At 36.2% G+C, this 20,859-nt stretch overlaps 1 protein-coding gene across 2 annotated transcripts in view; it reads right to left on the reverse strand.

Annotated features, from left to right (window-relative positions):
• The window catches only part of OPHN1 (oligophrenin 1), a 556,237-nt gene that overhangs the window by 101,150 nt on the left and 434,228 nt on the right, over positions 1–20,859 (reverse strand). For both annotated transcript variants that reach the window (XM_047764388.1, XM_047764386.1), the window contains exon 19: positions 6,242–6,401. In XM_047764388.1, the coding sequence (XP_047620344.1) occupies positions 6,242–6,401 (160 nt within the window). The remainder of the gene's footprint in view (positions 1–6,241; positions 6,402–20,859) is intronic.

Raw genomic sequence — 20,859 nt, forward strand, 5'->3', positions numbered from 1 at the left:
CTTTATTTCAACAAAGCTGGAATTTTGTTTTTTTGCTTTGAGTTTAAAACATAATTGAGAAAATTCAAAGGAAGAATAAAAGCCTATTAAATTTATCCATAATTTTACTCTGTTGTTCTTTCTTCTGTCCTGATACTCCAAGATTCCTTCTTTTACTGTGTTCTTTCTGCTTAGAGAAATCCTTTTAGCCATTCTTTTAGGATAGGTCTTTTGTAACAAATGCTCTTAGTCTTCTGTTATTTGGATTGCACAATTTCTGTCATTCTAATAGTTCATTGATCCTTTCTCAATCCTCTCTATTGCATTGTTGAGCCCATCCATTGGATTTTTTAAAGTTCACTTATTGCATTTTCCAGTTCTATATTTTTCACAACTTGTTCTTTGATCTTCTATTTCTTTGTGAGTCTTTGTATTTCTTTGCAGAAATTTTCTACTACTTTGCTGAGATTTTTTTCCATTTGTTTCAAATGTATTCTTAATTACTCATTTAAGGCATTTTTATGATTACTGCTTTAAAATTCCTGTCAGATAATTAACATCTTTGTCATCTTGGTGTTGATGTCTATTGATGGTCTTTTCTCATTCATGTAGAGATCATCCTGGTTCCTGGTATAAAAAATGATTTTCAACTGAAGCCTGCACATTTTGCAAATTATGAGAAATTTGTTCTTGCTTATATGTTCTGTTATAGCAGGCCTATTCTGACAGTGCCACCGAAGGGGAGGAGGAGCAATGCCTCATTACTGCCAGAATGGAAAAGGAGTCTAGATTTTCCCTTTGGCCTCCATTGACATCCCAATGGGAGGGAAAGACTCCTTGTTACTTCTAGGCAAAAGTAGGAGTTTAGGCTCCTTACTAGGCTGCTGCTAATACCATTCTGGCTGAAGAACGGTGTCTCTTTACTGTTCTCCACATGGTCTCCTCTCCACTGATACCACAGTGTGGAAGCCTTATTACCACTGAGTGATGATAAAGTTCTGTATTTCTACTTGGCCTCCTCTGACACTACTCCAGTGCTAAATGGTCATGGGAGTCTAGGTGCTTTATGTGGTCTCCATTGACACCATTGGGAGTGAGAGAGGGTGGCTCATTATGATCAGGCGGGGATGAAAATGTGGTTTTTCCACTTGGCCTCCTTGACACAAAAACATGGGGCAGGGAGAGGATGGTTGAGGTCCCTTGTCACAGTTTGGTAAAAGTAGAAGTCTAGGGTCTCCACTCAGCCTTTGCTGAGGGTGGTGGTGAGGCCTCAAGTTTTGGGGGGTATTTTGCTGGGGTAAAGAAGTTATTACCTAAATCTTTTTTAAAAATTTAATTGGAATATAGCTGACTTTACAAAGTTGTGTTAATTTCAGGCATATAGCAAAGTAAGTCAGTTATACACACATCCATTTCTTTTCAGATTCTTTTCCCATATAGATTATTACATAGTAATGAGTAAATTTCCCTTGCTATACAGTAGGTCCTTCTTACCCATGTATTTCATATATAGTAGTGTGTATATATGGATCCTGGCCCCCTAATTTATCCCCCCAACCAGCGTTTCCACCTTGGTAAACATAAGTTTGGTTTTGAAATCTTTGAGTCTATTTCTGTTTTGTAAGTTCTATTGTATCATTTCTATTAGATTCCACGTATTAGTGATAAATCTTTTTCTTTGTTATTAGGCTACTCCTTTTCAGTTCCTTTGACTAGAAAGATCAGGTTTTTGTTGGGGCCTTTTTCGACCCCACTCATTGGTGTTCTTAAGCTGTCAGCTTCTACACTACCGAATCTGGGAGATAGGAGGTAAAATCAAAACCCAGGTAAATTATAGCCATATTATTCCTCAGGTTCCATGGTTCATAGCTGGTCTGGTGTGCCTTATTTTCTTCATATTTCAGAATCTTCTTATGTTTCATTTATATATAATGTCTAGGGATTTTAGTCTATCTTAGTAGAGGAATAATGTATGCATATTAAAATCTATCAAATATATTAACGCATTTTCTTTTCTTTGCCAGAATGACAAAGAAGAACTTACTGAAATAAGGATTGGGACTAGGGGATGAGAATAAGTAAAGAGTAGAATTGTTTTTCATGCTATACTTTTTTTATGATTGAAAATGTTTACCATGTACATACATTTCTTATTTTTAAAATTTTTTAATCACATAAAGCAGTACTTTTCAGGGATTGTTCTACATGACATGTCTTAGGAAACAGAAACCACTCCCTACTCTTTCCTTCCCAAAACTGTCTCCTTTCCAGGACTCTATGGCTCACTATGTGCACATTTTCATGTCACTGAACATTCTATCTTGGTCTGTTTTGTGGTTTCCTCTAATGGCCCTTCAAACACTGGCACTCTCTAGATTTCAATCATCTTTGGTTTCACATTTATTCCCTTGCTACTAGTATTCTATAGGCAAGAATATCCACTCACATGGCTTTAACCACCACCTCTATGCTACTGAAGACCAACTCTACTTTGCTAATCCTGTTCTCTTCTCTAACCTCAGATGTCTCATAAACATATCTATCTTAACTTATCCCAAACTGAATTCTTCCTTTTTTTTCAAATCTTCTCCTCCCTCGGTATATCCATTACAGTAAATGGAAACTTCATCTTTCCATTTGCTCACATATAAAACCTTGAAGTTATCCATGACTCCTCCAACATCCAATATATGATTTGTTAGCAAATCCTGTCTACTCTGCCTTCAAAATTATTTAGAACATGACCACCTCTCACCATTTCCATTATTACCATCCTCATCCAAGGTACAACCATTTATTGATTGCATTACTGAAACAGGCTCCTAATTAGCCTCCTTGCTTCCACATTTGTTCCTCTGCAGTTATCTTCCACAAAACATCCAAAATAGTCTTGTTCAATATAAGTCAAATTATGTCATTTTTCTGGTCAAAAACTTCATTCTATCCTACTCAATATAAAAGTCAAAATACTTCCAATGGGTTCTCAGGCCCTGTAGAATCTATTCAGCTTTATGTCTCAATTTCCTCTGTGAACCCATCCTATTCTGTTTCTCTTCTTTTGATTCTAGCCAATCTGGCCTACTTGTTGTTCCATGAACATGATAGGCACACTTCTGCCTCAGGGATACTCCACTTATCATTTCTTTAGCCTTGAATGCCCCCCCCCACACACACACAGATATCTGAGCACATCATTCCTGTATTTCCTATGGTTCTCTGCTCAAAAGTCATCTTCTCATGAGGTCTTCCTGGCCACTGTATTTAAAACTTGAAAACCACTTCTCAAGTCAACTTTTCCTATTTTCCTTTTCTGCTTTGTTGTTCATTTTAATGCTCATTACCATCCAACATACTACAGAATTTACATATACACCATGGAATATTACTTAGCCATTAAAATGAATGAAATACCAGCATTTTTAGCAACATGGATGGACCTAGAAACTATCATGCTGAGTGAAGTCATCCATACAATGAGACACAAACAACAAATGCTTTCACCGAAATGTGGAATCTGAAAAAAGATCAGACTGAACTTCTTTGCAGAACGAATGCTGACCCAGAGACATCAAAAAACTCATGGTCTCCAGAGGAGACAGTTTGAGGGGTGAGGGGATGTGCTTGGGTTATGGGATGGAAATCCTGTGCAACTGGATTGTTATGATAATTATACAACTACAGATGTGATAAATTCATTTGAGTAATTTAAAAAATACAAAAAAGAAAATAAAATCATAAATCAATGAATTTTAAAAAAAAGAAAGAAAGAGAATTTACTTATTTTGATACTGCTTTTCTAAACTCCATTATGGCTGTAATCATCAGTTCCTAAAACAGTACTTGGCAAATAGTGGGTACTCAATACATATGTTCTAAGTTGTGTCTGATGATATACATGTAAGGATAACCTGACCCCCTTGCTGTACAGTGGGAAAATTTTAAAAAATTATAAAAAAATACATATGTTCTAAATGAATGAACCAATCAATCAATAAATAAATGCTCTAGACCAAGAGTCAGAAAATTACAATCCATAGGCCTGTTGTCAGTTTTGTCAGTAGAGTTTTATTAGACCATTCATTTGTTTATATGTTATCTATGATTGCTTTTCTAGTACAAAGGTGGAGTTGAGTAGTTGTGAGAGATCTATGATCTACAAAGCCTAGAATAGTTATAATATAATTCTTCGATAAAAAGTTTGCCAGTCCTTCTTTAGATTCATAGTCAACTGCTTCTTAGATATTGTTCCCTGGATATCTTTCAGAAATCTCAAAACAAATCTGCCCTAAACTAAGTTTCTCTCCAACTCCCCCAAATTTTTCCATTCTGTATTTCTTAACATGTATGAGGTATAGTCCCGTCCATCCAGTCAGCCAATTGAGAAATCCAAGATTCAGACATTTTTCTCTCCCTCATTTTCCATTTCCAATTACTAATTCCTACTGCTTTTGTTTCCTTGTTCTTCATCCCATTGCTCTGACTCAGGCTACAATTATTTACTGTTTAGACTATGGCATTACTTTCTTTCTCTCTGTGATCTGTCTTTCACAATATAGCTAAGATAATGTCTTCCAAATGTAAATCTATCCACCATAGTACTCTACTTTGAAACAATTCTTTCCCAAGACTTCAGGAACAATTTCAAACAATCCAAATTCCTTAACTAGACAAAGTCCATTCCTTTTAGGACCTAGCTACTGTTTGCCTCCAATCACATTTCCTGCCACTCGCATTTCCATTTCTTAGTCCAATAATACCAAATAGTTTAGGGTTTTAGGCCCTTGGGCCTTTGTTCATATTGGACCATCTCCTTGAAATTTCCTTCCCCTCTTTAACTTTCTTTCCCACTTTAAATATGGGTTGTACTTCTCTGCAAGTACCTATCCTTGATAATCCCAAAGAGACCTGTATATATCCAATAATATCACTGTACCAAAATGACTGGTGAGGCAGCACTGCATAATGATTAGGTACTTCAATTCTGAGCCAGGCTACTTAGATTTAAATCCCAGCTGTGACACTAGTTAAATGACCTTGATCATGTGACTGTCACATAGCATGTGCTTGTTATTATCTTTACATTTTGGCTGAAAAAAATGACTCAGAGAAGTTACATCATTTGATATAATGCAGATAATATGGCAGAGAATGCCAATTGTTATCCAACATTCATTTTCTCCTTCTTTTAGTGAAAGAACTAAAGACTTACCTGGGTACATGACTGCTCCTAATAAAAACTAAATTTTCTTGCCTCTTATAGCTACATGTGACCATGAGATTAAGTTCTGACAAATGGTATATAAATGAAAGTGATATGCATGACTTTCAGGTCATAACCTTAAAGGAAAGGGTTATATCCTCCACTTCCTTTCTTTTATCCTTCTCAATTGATATAATATAGAAAGTACTTGGTCACACAGATGAAGCAGTACCTTAGGGATGGCAGAAAAACAACAAAGAAGTAACTCAGGTTCTATTCCCTGGACCACTTGGCTGGACTGTTCCACAACCAATAAATAAATGTCTCTTGTGTTAGTGCCACTGTAAAGTCTTAGCGGCATAACCTGTATCCTACCTGATATAGCTAGCAAGTAGAAGAGCCTAGATTTGAACTGTACATACTGCCTGGACTATATCACCAGCCCTCTCCCCCTGCAGAAAAGTTTTTATTGGATAACGCTTTGCTAGGATGGCACTGGCTGCTAAAAAGTTTAGAAGCAAATGTAGGGCCATCTGTAGGAAGTGTGTGAGACTTGTCAATAACTATTTCTTGTCTAGCCTCAATTCCTGGGTTCATTTTCTGTGTCTTTATTTTTCATTTTTCATTTTACCTAATTATTATGTGCAATACCTCATATTTTACATAGTACATAAATATACCACCTTAAATTCTTTCAGAATGTGATGATGTTTAAATAAGTGTAAGTATTGCTTTCTTTATAGTTTAATTGCACATACACTACTTTTTACCTATAATTTCCCCTTGTTTATATGGTTGTATCCATATTATATTATTAACTCCTTAAGGGCATGAAAAGTGATATTTTTCTTCTTCTATACCATCTAGTATGGGTCCTGATAATAAAATAGTTGCATGGTCAAGCAATGTTTGCTGAATTAGTGAATTTTACAGGATCAGAAATGCTATTAAATATCATTGGGTCACATGGGATTTCCTTCCATTATAACCTGAGCCAGGGAGAAGACAGAGATCTAAAGGGTGGCTAGAGAAGGAGTGATGGTGATGACAGGAAATACATACCTTGACAAAGTGCTCAATTAGGATTTCCACCACAATGTTCTGGAATTTGATGTTCATCATGGCAGCCACAGTGTCCTCCTGAGCTCTCATCAGAGTGGGCCCGAAGATCACCCCCATATTTGAGGGGGTCATAAGATTCTCTTTGCTGTGCTCACACACACTGCCAGAAAAGAAAAAAAAATAATTAACAAGATTTTCACAAATATGCCCTTATAACCAAGTCTGTGTTAGATGCTTTAGGGGGTAAGAGAAACTAAAAAGTTGAAAGGCAAGCCCCAAAATACATATAGGAAGAAAAGTTTACAAAGGAAGCAACTAGTAAAGGGGCCAAAGTGAGACATAGCTAACTTAGCTTATAGCACTGTAGGAGTTACAAGAAGTGGGGATGGGTGGCAATAGTATTTGGAAAGACAGGAGGGAAGCAAGACAGCAATCCAGGGCAAGAGGTAGAGCATGTACAAAGCATATACAAATAAGAACAAAGCACAAAGAGAAAGTGCCTACCAATCTCACCAGTCAGGAATCTAGCCAAATCCCCACCTACTCTTAGCTAGAGAGGAAAAAATCTCAAAGAGCTGAAAGGTATCCTTAAGATCAGCACTTTAGTATCCTCTTTACTTTACATAAAACAGAAGTCCAAAGAAATAAAAAAGATTAGCCTGAAGTCACAATTAGTCATTCCGATTAGAGCAGGGCCTGTAACCCCTAATTTTCTGATCCTTAGTAACTTTCCTTACTTAAATTTATTTAGTGGCTTCCTATCACTTATAGGACACTGCCAATTCTCTTCAAAGTAGTGATTGAACTACTCAGCCATAAAAAAAGAATAATGCCATTTGGAGCAACATAGACGGAACTAGAGACTCTTATACTAGTGAAGTAAGTCAGAAAGAGAAAGACAAATACCATATGATATCACTGATATCTGGAATCTAATATAAGGCACAAATGAACCTTTCCACAGAAAAGAAAATCATGGACTTGGAGAATAGACTTGTGGTTGCCTGGGGAAGGAGTGGGATGGATTGGGTGCTTGGGGTTAATAGATGCAGACTATTGTCTTTGGAATGGATTAGCAATGAGATCCTGCTGTGTAGCATTGGGAACTATGTCTGGTCACTTATGATGGAGCATGATAATGTGAGAAAAAAAGGGGTACATGTATGTGTAACCGGGTCACCATGCTGTACAGTAGGAAAAAATGTATTGGGGAGATAACTATTAAAAAAAAGTAGTGATTAGAATCTTCAGTAACTTGGAGCTTATTTCCAATCCCAATGTACAGCTTTAGCTCTAAAGCTGAGCTGAGTTTAAATCCCAACACTACCAACTATTGCTGTGCAACAGTGTTGGTGACCTAACCTCTCTCTCTGGGCTTCAGTTTTCCCACTTGCAAAAATAGTATCCACCTCAGAGGTTGTGGAATAAATAGAGCTAAATTGGTTTAGAATGGTGTCCTGGAAATATTCCATTAGAAGAATCTGCTGTTATAATGACCTCTCTAGGAGCCTCCATCTAGTCATCTCGTCACCTAGTGCTGATGTCTGACACTCAGCTTAGATTAGGTTTTCTGGCTACATCATGCAGTTTCAGATCTCCATATCTTTGCCCATGCCACTCACTCTGTTTAACATGTTTCCATCCTCCTAGATCCAAAGAATGTCTATTTATACTTTGAGACTCACTTTAGATGTCATCTCCTTCAGGGCTCTTACAGCCCACTTTCTTAATCTTGATTGACAACATTGGCAAGTAGAGTATGCTGAAATTTTTTCTTTCCTACCTGCCTTTCCTAGTAGATGGTAAACAATTTCCAAGTGTGTGTGCCTCACACAGAGAAGACTCCAATTAATTAGTTTTAATGAAACTGAGCACCTCTAGTACTCTTATGTAGTACTGGAGGCAGTCAAGTAAAAGGTGTGCAATCCTTTGGTCAGTTTGGCTATGGGGGGGTGAGTAGATGAGGGAATGGAACAGCCTACCACAAACACTAATTTTCAAAACCTGCCCAGGTGAAGTCCCTTTGGAGACTGATCTCATCAACAGGCAGGCTCTGGTCACTAAGTAGGTAAGAGACAGGGACAGAATCCTTAGGCAACGCTTAAGTCTGTTAAACCCACGACAGAGGCTGGGTGACATTCAGATGATAATGAATAGCAACTATTCACAGGCCTTTGGTATTGCTGAACTGGTGAACTGCTTTTAACAGTTTAAATATTTCTGCAATTAACTCTTATTCTTTATTGACAGAATATTTCAGATGTTAAAAGGGAAAAGCAACTCCATGCTGCCACCAAGCGATCCACAATGGCTAAACCACTAGAAACAATTTAAGGACACTTGTGAGACAATAGCCTCCAGCAAATGTGAAGGCTCATCTCCTTTTTTGAGCTTTGAAAGGTCATGAGTTTTGGCTGAATGTGCCAGAGCTCACTTAATCCTCATGAATCCAAAAGGCAGGGCATTTTATCTCTGAAGTTTCACAGAGGATAAGAGGATTTAGTCAAGGTCAAACAATTTGTGACTACATGGCAATACAGGGATTCAAACCCATATCAGTTACAGTCAGCCCATTGCATCCCATTGCCTACTTGTCTAGTTTCTCTCAAGAAATTAGCCACTGTGGAGGACCCTTTAGGCTAAAGCCACATTCTATTTCTCAAAGGGAGGTACTTGGTATCCTATTTAGGACACTCTTTTCCTTCTTGGCCTTCTTATGAAATTTGTAAGGTAATCTATTCATTGGGGAGGTTTTCTTTCCATTTGACATCTCTCATTTTATTATACATTTTTAAAGCATAAGTCACACTCCAAACTGTGGGTTAATAAGATGAATGAAACAAAAAAAACAAGGCATCATGAATTAGGTAGGAGTGTGTTATATGATTTGACAGTGAAGAAATCTTAAAATCTCTAGTCCACATAAACTAGAGAAAATGGGCACAACTTCTTAAACACCAAAATTTAAAACAAAGAAATGGGTATTAGAAGGAAGTTGTAAAAAAGCCTCTAGGAAAAAAACAATTTTGATTAGATGGTTTAGATCAGAGGTCGTAAATTAAAATGCCCACAAAAACAGAACTACCTTATGATCCAGCAATCCCACTTCTGGGTATATATGAAATAAAAAGGAAATGAAATCAGTATCTCAAAGAGATATCTGCACCCCCATGTTCATTGCAGTATTAGTCACAATAGCCTAAAATTATCTATTAGATGCACAAATAGATAAATATATACACATGATAGAATATCAATAAGCCTTAAAAAGAAAGAAATCTTGCTATTTGTGACAACATGGATGAACCTAGAAGACATTATATTAGGTGAAATAAACCAGACACAGAGTAATTGTCTTAAAAGGGGCTGGGGGGAGAAGGAAATGGGGAAATATTGGTCAAAGGTACAATGTTTCAGTTATGTAAGATGAGTTCTGGAGAGCTAATATATAGCAATGTGAATATACTTAACAACAGTGTATTTTATGCTTAAAATTTGCTAAGAGGGGAGATCTCAGTGTTCTTACAAGAAAGAAAGAAAGAAAGAAAGAAAGAGAGAGAGAGAGAGAGAAAGAAAGAAAGAAAGAAAGAAAGAAAGAAAGAAAGAAAGAAAGAAAGAAAGAAAGAAAGAAAAGAGAAAGAAAGGAAAGAAGGAAGAAAGAAGGGAGGGAGGGAAGAAGAAAATGGTAACTATATAAGGTGATATAGTAATTAGCTTTATTTATTGTGGGAATTATTTCAAAATATACACATATACCAAACACTAAGGTACATACCAAAAATATATATAATTTTCATTTGTTAATAATTCCTCAATAAAAATGAAAAAATAAAAATAAAAACTGAATAAGTTCATTAAACTGGTTCCATCACTAATGTGCTGTTTGACTTTGGGCCTTTTCTCCATCTCTAGGTATCTGTTCCCTCATCTATAAAATAAGAAGGTTATTAGGTAATCTAAAGAGGCCTTACTTCTGCCATGCAATGACTCTTAAGAAAGTCCTTCTCTTGAAAATAATAGGGGAAAAAAAGGCAGTCACACATTATGTGTCTACGGTTGGAAGAATATAGAACCATTTAAGTATGCTTTCCCTCCCCACTCTAAAAACCCCCCCAACCCCGAAAATAAGCAAAAAAAAAAAATCCCCCAAACACAAATCAAACAAAGAACTGGAATCAGAGCAATCCTCTTGATTCAACTACAGCAAACTTTAAAGGACAAATGACCTCTTTCTTTCCTTTAACAAATAAGTTATAAGAAGAAGGAAAGTGATGAAAGAGAACATAGGTTAGGAATATGGTAAAAACATAGAGGCTCTATCCTATCAAGCCTTGGCCTCTGGGTTTTTTCTTAACCCTCCAGATGATTCTGATGCACACAAAAATTTGAGAACTATTACTATAGATAAGGGGTAACAGTTAGGTTTGACTTTTGGGCCAAATACAACCTGCTTTTGTAGATAAAGTTTTATTGGTGTACTGCTATGTACATTCATTCATGTATTATCAATGGCTGATTTGTATTATAAAGGTAGAACTAAGTAGCTGTGTCAGAGAGTTCATACAGCTCACAAAGACTTAAATATGTATTACCTAATTATTTATGGAAAACATTTGCTGACCTCTGCTAGAGATTAAAAGAAATGTTATTTGAATTCAGATTCAAAGAAAAAAACATATAACATATTTGAGACTACTGGAAATTTTAACACAATATTTAATGATATTAAGTAATTATTAATAATTTATTTCAGATGTGATAATTATACTGTGTTTATATGTAAAAGAATTTCATTTTTCAATATACATACTGAAATATTTACAGATGAAATAATATGGTGTATTAGATCTGCTTCAAAATACTATAAGAGGAGGGGAAATGGGAAATGGATAGGGATATACAGAAACAAGATTGGCTACATCTTGATAACTGTTGAAGTGGAGTGATAGGCATATGAGAGGTCCTTGTATTATTCTTTCTATCTTATTCTTGAATATTATATATTTATATTCAATATTGTAAATACTTGAAATTTTGCATAATAAAATGTTTTTAAACAGCAAGAGTTGGTGTCTGTCACAAAGTGAGTAGTCCCCATCCCTAAAGATGATCCCTTTTAGGGCAGACAGCTTTCATTTCCACCACTGGTGTTATGTTATCTGTAATTTACTTCAACATAGGCAGTGCAATGTCCTGAATTTCATCAATGCCATCAAATGCAACCACACCATTATTTTATTATGTGCCACTCAGAAAGAAAAAAATTGTTAAATCAATATGTAATATTTTAAGATATTTCAAAGAGAAAATAAACTCAACAATGAACATAATTTAATTAAAATGGCTACACTACGAGCAGCCCATGTTCATGCATGTAGAGGTGAGGATAATTACATCAAAATTGCTACCTGACAAAAGTGATTTTAAGAAACCACTGATTCTAAGATGCAACTAGAATTCAGGTTATAATTTCAAAAAGACAAGTGTCGTGGAGTTCCCGTCGTGGAGTAGTGGTTAACGAATCCGACTAGGAACCATGAGGTTGCGGGTTCAGTCCCTGCCCTTCTCAGTGGGTTAACGAACGATCCGGCGTTGCCATGAGCTGCGGTGTAGGTTGCAGACGCGGCTCGGATCCCGCGTTGCTGTGACTGTGGCGTAGGCTGGTGGCTACAGCTCCGATATACCCCTAGCCTGGGAACCTCCATATGCCGCAGGAGTGGCCCAAGAAATGGCAAAAAGACAAAAAAAAAAAGACAAGTGTCCTTTGGAATTGATGAAATTTGATATACATGTTTGTTAGTTTTCATGCACACTCTAGGGTAGGTGAGCTATGAGTCTGGTATTCTAATTTTAAATGCATACTTACATACTTAAGGGCTGATTAATTAGTACTTTGAAGAATCTAATCAGAATCCATAGGGGGTACTATAAGCTTCATCTTTCATCTCTAATAAACAATATTGGCTTTTTTAATTAGCATGATTGTTGGCAAACTGATTTCTCAATGCTGAGATGTATCAAGATACATGGATTACGGATTGGCTAGAAAAATTGTATAGACATTCCCAAGTTTTCATGGACAAGCTAGAAGAACAAAGCAATGTTTGTTATTAACAATAGAGTAGATCAGCTAATATTACGTGTCTTCAGAGATGATATAGTATAAGATGCACAACATCACCTATGATGTGTTCTAGCCAAAAAAATTGCTCACTTGAATTCATCCAGCCTTAAATATAGCCTGTAATTCATAAGAAATAAATAAGGAAAAAAAACTTCAATAATAAAATGGTAAAGTAGACAAAACTAGTAAGTAAGATTCTATAGAACAACTGTTCTAGTATCTTCAATAAGCCAAAGTTATAAATAAAGAAACATCATACACCACATTAACAAAAGAAAAGTCAAAAACCACATGATCATCTCAATAGATGCAGAAAAAGCATTTGACAAAGTCTGACATCCCTTCATGACAAATACTCTTACCAAAGTGGTATAGAGGGAACATAGCTTAACATAATCAAAGCCATTTATGACAAATCCACAGCAAATGTAACACTCAATGGAGAAAAGCTGAAAGCCTTGCTGCTAAAATCTGGAACAAGACAAGGATGCCCTCTCTCACCACTTTTATTCAACATAGTATTGGAAGTCTTAGCCACAGCAATCAGACAAACAAAAGAAATAAAAGGTATCTAAATTGGAAGAGAAGAGGTAAAATTGTCACTGTATGCAGATGACATGATACTACATATAAAAAACCCTAAGGAGGAATTCCCGTCGTGGCTCAGTGGTTAATGAATCCGACTAGGAACCATGAGGTTGAGGGTTCGATCCCTGCCCTTGCTCAGTGCGTTAACGATCTGGCGTTGCTGTGAGCTGTGGTGCAGTCATGGCTCAGATCCCGCGTTGCTGCGCCTCTGGCGTAGGCTGGTGGCTACAGCTCCAATTTTACCCCTAGCCTGGGAACCTCCATATGCCGCAGGTGCGGCCCAAGAAGTGGCAAAAAACAAAACAAACAAAAAAAAAAACAACAAACAAAAAAAACCTAAGGACTCCACACAAAACCTACTCGAACTGATCAATGAATTCAGCAAAGTAGCAGGATACAACATCAACATTCAGAAATCAGTTGCATTTCTATATATCGACAATGAAATATTAGAAAAGAAATACAAAAATACACTACTTTTTAAAATCACACTTCCAAAAATTAAAAATACCTGAGACTAAACCTGAGCAAGGAGGTGAAAGGCTTATATGCAGAGAACATTAATCAAGGAAATTAAAAAGGGTTCAAAGAAATGGAAAGATATCCCATGCTTCTGGGCTGGAGAAATTAATATTGTAAAAATGGCCATACTACCCAAAGAAATCTACAGATTCAATGCAGCCCCTAGCAAAAGAAACTGTGCTAAATTAAAAAAAAAAAAACTGAAAAGGAGATAAGAAATAAATATAATGTGATGCCTTACATTGAGTACTAGTTTGGACCAACCACCTGCAAAGGGCATTTCTGGATCAACTGGGGAAATGTTAACATGGTATGAAAAGGCAAAAATTGTTGAACTGAAAAAAGTTTGGTATTACTGAACACTATAATTTTATTTTGGTAATAAATGCAAATATATGTGTGTGTGTGGCGCGGTTATGTATGTATACATAAACACACACTCACAGAAAGATCCAGAAGAAAATGCAGTAATATGTTACTAGTAGTGATTTTTTGGATACTGAGAATAGAAAACTTTATTTATTTATTTAGCTTTTGCTCTTTTGTATTTTCTAATCTCTACAATGCATGGTATTGCTTTGGAAATAACATAAGTGTTATAGTTACAAAAATAAGAATATTCCAGTAAGCCTGAGAGCCCACATCCTTTAAAATGGTGGCCCAAGCCTAGGATTGGAAGTGGTCCTGCATTTGGGCATCAGACCATAGGATTTAATTGCCTGACTCCACTTGCATTGCTGTGATATTATCTCATCTGCTTCAGGTTAAACTCTCACACATGATACAGTCAGAGTACCTGAAAGAAAAGACAGTTGAGAATTCACTGAACTTATAGAACAGGTTGAACAACTGTCTTGTTTCTGCTTCCTGATAAAAACCTGCATGAGTGGTAGAATTAGGCCTGAGGCTTGCTTCCACTGATAGAGAGATTATAGGGGAGGTGACTTGTACCATTCTCCTACTTTTGATTAATGAAAGTGACAGGTACCAACTAAAAAGAATAGAATAATTGGGAATCTCAAATTGGTTGAGGTCAGTTTGTGTCTATTATCAGTCTAGAAAATGGGCTAGCAGTGGAAACATACTACAAAGGCATAAGTTATAAATATCATATAGAATATGAAAGCAATATTTGGCAGTCAAGAAAATTGTGTGAATTTGGAAAGCACATGAATTTTCTTCTCCTGTGTAAATTTACCTGTTGGAACAAAGCCCATTTTTTATTTTATTTTATTTTTGTCTTTTCTAGGGCTGCATCCATGGCATATCGAGGTTCGAGATTAGGGGTCTAATTGGAGATGTAGCTGCTGGCCTACCTACGCCAGAGCCTCAGCAACACGAAGCCTATTTTTAATCTTCGTCTTCCCTTACAACTTTTGGTTATAACCAAAAAAACTTTTGGTTTGAATGAATAGTACTATGAATACTCATACTCTTTACCTTAATTCAAGAATTAACATCTTTCTACATTTGCTTTCTCTCTCTCTCTCTCTCTCTCTCTCTCTCTCTCTCTCTCTCTCTATATATATATATATATATATATATATATATATATATATTTTCTGAGCCCTTTAAAAATAAATTGCTTCAACCTTAAATATCCTAGCATTCATCGCCAAAGAATAAGCAAATTGTCCTATAAAATCACAATAACGTTTTTATACTTAAGAAAATTTATAATAATTCCCTATCATCCAATATCTGGTCCATAGTCACACTTTCTCAAATGTCACAAAAAAATTATAGTTGGGTGTTTCAAATCTAGATCCAAATTTAATGTACCACATATGCTTATGTTTCTTTAGTCTCTTAATACAGAACAGTACACCTAACTCTTTTCCTCAGGACATTGACTTTTTGAAAATTCCATGCCAGTTGTCTTGCAGAATGCCAAACACTGCATTTTTCTACACCCTGTTTTTCCTGCAAACTGAAATTAAACATTCTTGGCAAAAACTTTTTTTTTTTTTTTCCTTTTGAGGGCTGCACCCAAGGCATATGGAGGTTCCCAGGCCAGGGGGTCGAATTGGAGCTACAGCTACCGGCCTACACCACAGCCATAGCAACACAGGATCTGAGCCACGTGTAGGACCTAGACCATAGCTCACAGCAACACAGGATCCTTAACCCACTGAGCAAGGTCAGGGATTGAACCTGCAACCTCATGGTTCCTAGTCGGATTAATTTCCTCTGCGCCAAGACAGGAACTCTAAAATGTTTATGTTGTATACTTCTTACTGTATCCCATCAGGAGGTACATAAGGTCAGTCTGTATCTTTATTAGCAATGCTAAATCTGATCAATTAATTAAGGTGGTGATTACCAGATAACTTCATTGTAAACATACAATTTTTCTATTTGTAATTAGTAAGTAACATATGGGTAATACATTAGTATATGAATAGCTTGTTCCTGAAAAATTATTTATCCAATGGTTTTGATCTATGCCAGAAATGGCATTGAGGTTGCAAATTAGTAGTTTTTCTTTTTTTTTTAAGTGTCATTGATTTACAATATTAGTTTCAGGTGTGCAATACAGTAACAACATTTTTATAGATTATCATCCATTTAAAGATATAAAATATTGGCTATATTCCCTGTGCTGTAAAATATACCCTTGTAGCTTATTTATTTTATACACAGTACTTTTACCTCTCAGTCCCCTACCACTATTTTAACCCCCCTTCCCTTTCCCCACTGGTAACCACTAGCTTTTTCCCTTGAGATATTTATCAGTTTCTGTTATGTTTATTCATTTGTTTTATTTTTTAGATTCCACATATAAGTGTTAGTATGCAATATTTATCTTTCTCTGACTCATTTCACTTAACATAATACCCTTCGAGACTACTCATGTTGTTGCAACTGGCAAAATTTCATTCATTTTAAGGTTGGGTAATATTCCATTGTATATATGTACAACATCTTCTTAATTCATTAATCTGTCAATGGACATTTAGGTTTCTTCCACATTTTGGCTATTGTAAATAATGCTGCTAAGAACAATAGGGTGCATGTATGTTTTTGACTTACTGTTTTGTTTTCTTTGGATATACACCCAATGGAATTGCTGGATCATATGGTAGTTCAAATTTTAGTTTGAGGAACCTCCATAATATTTTCTTTTCTTTTCTTTTTTTTTTTTTTTTGTCTTTTTGCTATTTCTTGAGCCACTCCTGCGGCATATGGAGGTTCCCAGGCTAGGGGTCAAATCAGAGCTGTAGCTGCCAGCCTATGCCAGAGCCACAGCAACGCAGGATCCGAGCCGCGTCTGCAACCTACACCACAGCTCACGGCAACGCCTGATCGGTAACCCACTGAGCAAGGGCAGGGATTGAACCTGCAACCTCATGGTTCCTAGTCGGATTCATTAACCACTGCGCCACGACGGGAACTCCCATAGTATTTTCCATAGTGGCTGCACCAATTTACATCCCCACCAAGAGTGTACAGAGATTCCTTTTTCTCCACATCCTTGACAACATTTCTTATTTATAGTCTTTTTTTTTTTCTTTTTTGTCTTTTTGCCATTTTTCTTGGGCTGCTCCCGTGGCATATGGTGGTTCCCAGGCTAGGGGTCAAATCAGAGCTGTAGCCGCGGGCCTAAGCTACAGCCACAGCAACGTGGGATCCGAGCTGCATCTGCGACCTACACCACAGCTCACGGCAACGCCGGATCCTTAACCTACTGAGCAAGGGCAGGGACCGAACCCACAACCTCATGGTTCCTAGTCGGATTCGTTAACCACTGCGCCTCCATGGGAACTCCGTATGGTCTTTTTGATGATAGCTATTCTGACAGGTATGAGGTGGTATCTCATTGTGGTTTTGATTTGCATTTCCCTGATTAGTGATGTTGAGCATCTTTTCATGTGCTTGTGGTTATCTGTATACCTTCCTTGGAAAAATATCTATTCAGGTCTTCTGTCCATTTTAGAGGGGGTGGAGGTTTTTGTATTTTTTATATTGAGTTGTATAAGCTGTTTATATATTTTGGATATTAACCCCTTATTGGACATATCATTTGCAAATATTTTCTCATATTCTGTGGGTTGTCTTTCTGTTTTGGTGATGGTTTTCTTCACTGTGCAGAAGCTTTGAAATTTAATTAGGCTCTATTTGTTTGTTGTTGCTTTTATTTCTTTGTATAAGGAGACAGATACAAAAAATATTACTATATTTATGTCAGAGAGTGTTCTGTCTATGTTTTTTTCTAAGAGTTTTACGATTTCAGGTTTTACATTAAGGTCTTTATTTTGAGTTTATTTTTTGTCTATATTATGAGGAAAAGTTCTAATTTCATTCTTTTATACATAGTTGTCCAGTTTTTCCTGGACACTTGCTTAAAATACTGTCCTTTCCCCATTTTATATTCTTGCCTCCTTTGTCATTGATTAACTGTCTATAGGTGTCTGGGTTTATTTCTGGGATCTCTCTTCTGTTCCATTGATCTATGTGTCTGTTTTTATGCCGGTAATGTACCATTTTGATTATTTTAGCTTTGTGCAAACTAGTAGTTTTTATATTTCTATCATTCCTCCCACATTTATTAGCTGGTGTTCTTTAGTAATAGAGTTTTCCTAGGGTTGCCACTGTGGCACAGTGGGTTAAGAATCTGACTGCAGTGGCATTGGTTGCTGCTGAGGCACAGGTTTGATGCCCAGCCTGGATATGGCATTGCCATAGCTGTGGCATAGATAGCAGCTGTGGCTTGGATTCAATCCCTGGCCTGGGAATGTCCATAGGCCACAGGTGCAGCCATTAAAAAAAAGAAAAAGAAAAAGAAAATTTTTTCCTTACTCTACCTACCTCCCATGGATTTTAATTTATTCCAAGTGTCATAATCAAATATAATATTCACTGTTTTTGATGTTTAGGTTGTTCCCAGATGTAACTAGTTGTCAGCTTTTTCAAGCAAATTCCTGAATTTTATGAAATGACCCTATTAGTGCATGAGCTCTACTTTGCTTACAAAGGTATACTTTAGCCAAGGCTCACCTTATATTTTCCTTGCCCTAGACTTGGAATCATCCATTTCTCTAAGAAACCTTGGTATTTTTGAGAAGGGAATGTTATTTAGAAACAAAAGATCTGGGCATTAGGTGTATTATTGCTTTTTTGGATTAGAATCACTTCAAGAGTGGATCAATGTAGAGAATATTTTATTGTTTTGTTTTTAAATAATGACCCCATGTTGGCATTCTCAATTCAACTTTACTATCAAAGAATATTTTTCTTTATGTATTGAATATTGCATGTGTATCTCTTTTTCTTACACCATAAATCTTTGCTTCTGATAATATTAATATATTTACTTTTTTACTTTGTCCTTATGAGACACATATACATAAAATAGTTTCAAATTATAATTCTAAGTATAATTTATTACTAGTGATAATAAACATACTGGGTGGTGCTTACTACTTTTTGAAAGCTTTTCCAATTTTAGAATATATTTCATTGGCACGAGTCAGAGGAATGTTTTAACAAATTAGATGAAATAACTGTTTTCTCTGTGTGAGTATGCTATGAATTTGATAAACATTTAGATTCATTTCCCTTTTTTGTGTTCCTTTTAGGGGATGTAATGTTTTCCTTTAGATTTAATTTTACTTTTTTGATATGTAAAACATTACTATGGCTCAAAAGTCAAAACTATAGAAGGAGGTAGACCCAGAGGAATCTAGCTCTCATCCCTATCCCTTCCACCCCATTTACCACCCATCCTTTGTAAAAAAATAAATAAATAAAAAATAAATAAAAGAGAGAGAGAGAAACCACAATTAAATAGAGTGAGGGCATCAGAAGTGGTAGCTCTTGTGCTCTGCAATAACAACAGAGCCCAACAGGAAGAAGACAGACTCTTCTTTCCAGCCAAGGACTCAGCCAATGAAAAGCCATGGACACTTTGTTTATTATAGCCCTCCCAACTTCCTTTTCTCCTCTAATAAAAAATTCTCTCCCTTGCCAGGTGGGGATTTTCACATGGTTCGCCATGGATGCAAATTCTAAATTGCAACTCTCTGCTCATCTCAAATAAACCCGTCTTTGCTGGAGAAATATCTAGTAGTCTATTTATTTCAGTTCAACACTCCTTTTTAAATCATCATCATTAGTTTGTTTTTATAACAGCTTTATGTAGATATATTTCATATACCGTAAAATTCACCCTTCTAGGAATTCTCCTCTGGCACAGTGGGTTAAGGATCCAGTGTTTTGACTGAAGCAGCTTGTGTCACTGTTGTGGCACAGGTTCAATCACTTGCCCAGGAACTTACATATGCCATGAGTGCTACCCCTCGCCCCCAAAAAAAGTTCACTCTTCCAAAAGATACAATTCAGTGGGTTTTTTTTTTTTTGTATATTCACAGAGGTGTCCAACCATCTTCACTATCTAATTCCAGAACGTTTTCACCACTCCAAAAAGAAACCCCATAACTATTAGCTGTCACTTCCCATTCCATCCCATGTCCCCATGTCCCCATGTCCCAGTCCTAGGCAGCTATTAATCTACTTTCTGTCTCTATAGATTTGTCTTTTCTGGAAATTTTGTATGAGTGGAGTAATATAATATGTAGGCTTTTGTGTCTGGTTTCTTTCACTAAGCACAATGTTTTCAAGGTTCATCCATGATTACTTTTATGGCTGAATAATGTTTCACTATATGTTTACACCACATTTCATTTTTCCATTCATCAATTGATGGTCATGTGGGTTATTTCCACCCTTGGACAACTATGAATAATGCTGCCATGAACATTTGTCTACTGGTTTTTGTGTGGAAATTGGTAATGCATCCTGAAAATCACTTCAAAACAAAATTCCTATTTTCCTCATTCTTTTTAATGACTATTTAATACTAGTTGTTTGAATATACCATGATTTACTCAACTAGTCCTCTATTGTTGGACATTTATGTTGTTTCCAACCTTTTGTTACTAAAAATTATGCTGCAGTGACAAAACTCATGCAAATGTTGTTTTGTATTAGTATAGCTATGTCTTCAGAGTAGATGCCTAAAAATGGAATTGCTGGGTCAAGTGATAACTGAAGATGCTAATTTGTTAGATATTGCCAGATCCCCCTCCACTAGGCCTATACTGCATTAACAACAGCAATGGATTGGAGTCCCTATACTCCACAGTCCTATCAACAGAGAATGTGGTCAAGGCTTAGGGTCTGCCAATAAATAGTATCTCAAGGTTCAATTTGAATTTTCTTATTATAAGCCAGTTTGCAGTTTTTCACTTACTTGCAGGTACTTGTCTTTCTTTTTAAAATTTATTTAAGTTTTTTTTTAAATTATAGTTGACTTACAATGTTGTGCCAATTTCTGATGTACAGCAAAGTGATTCAGTCATACAAATAGTATTTATATTTCCAT

Source organism: Phacochoerus africanus, chromosome X (assembly GCF_016906955.1).
Source record: "Phacochoerus africanus isolate WHEZ1 chromosome X, ROS_Pafr_v1, whole genome shotgun sequence".
NCBI classification, from domain to species: Eukaryota; Metazoa; Chordata; class Mammalia; order Artiodactyla; family Suidae; genus Phacochoerus; species Phacochoerus africanus.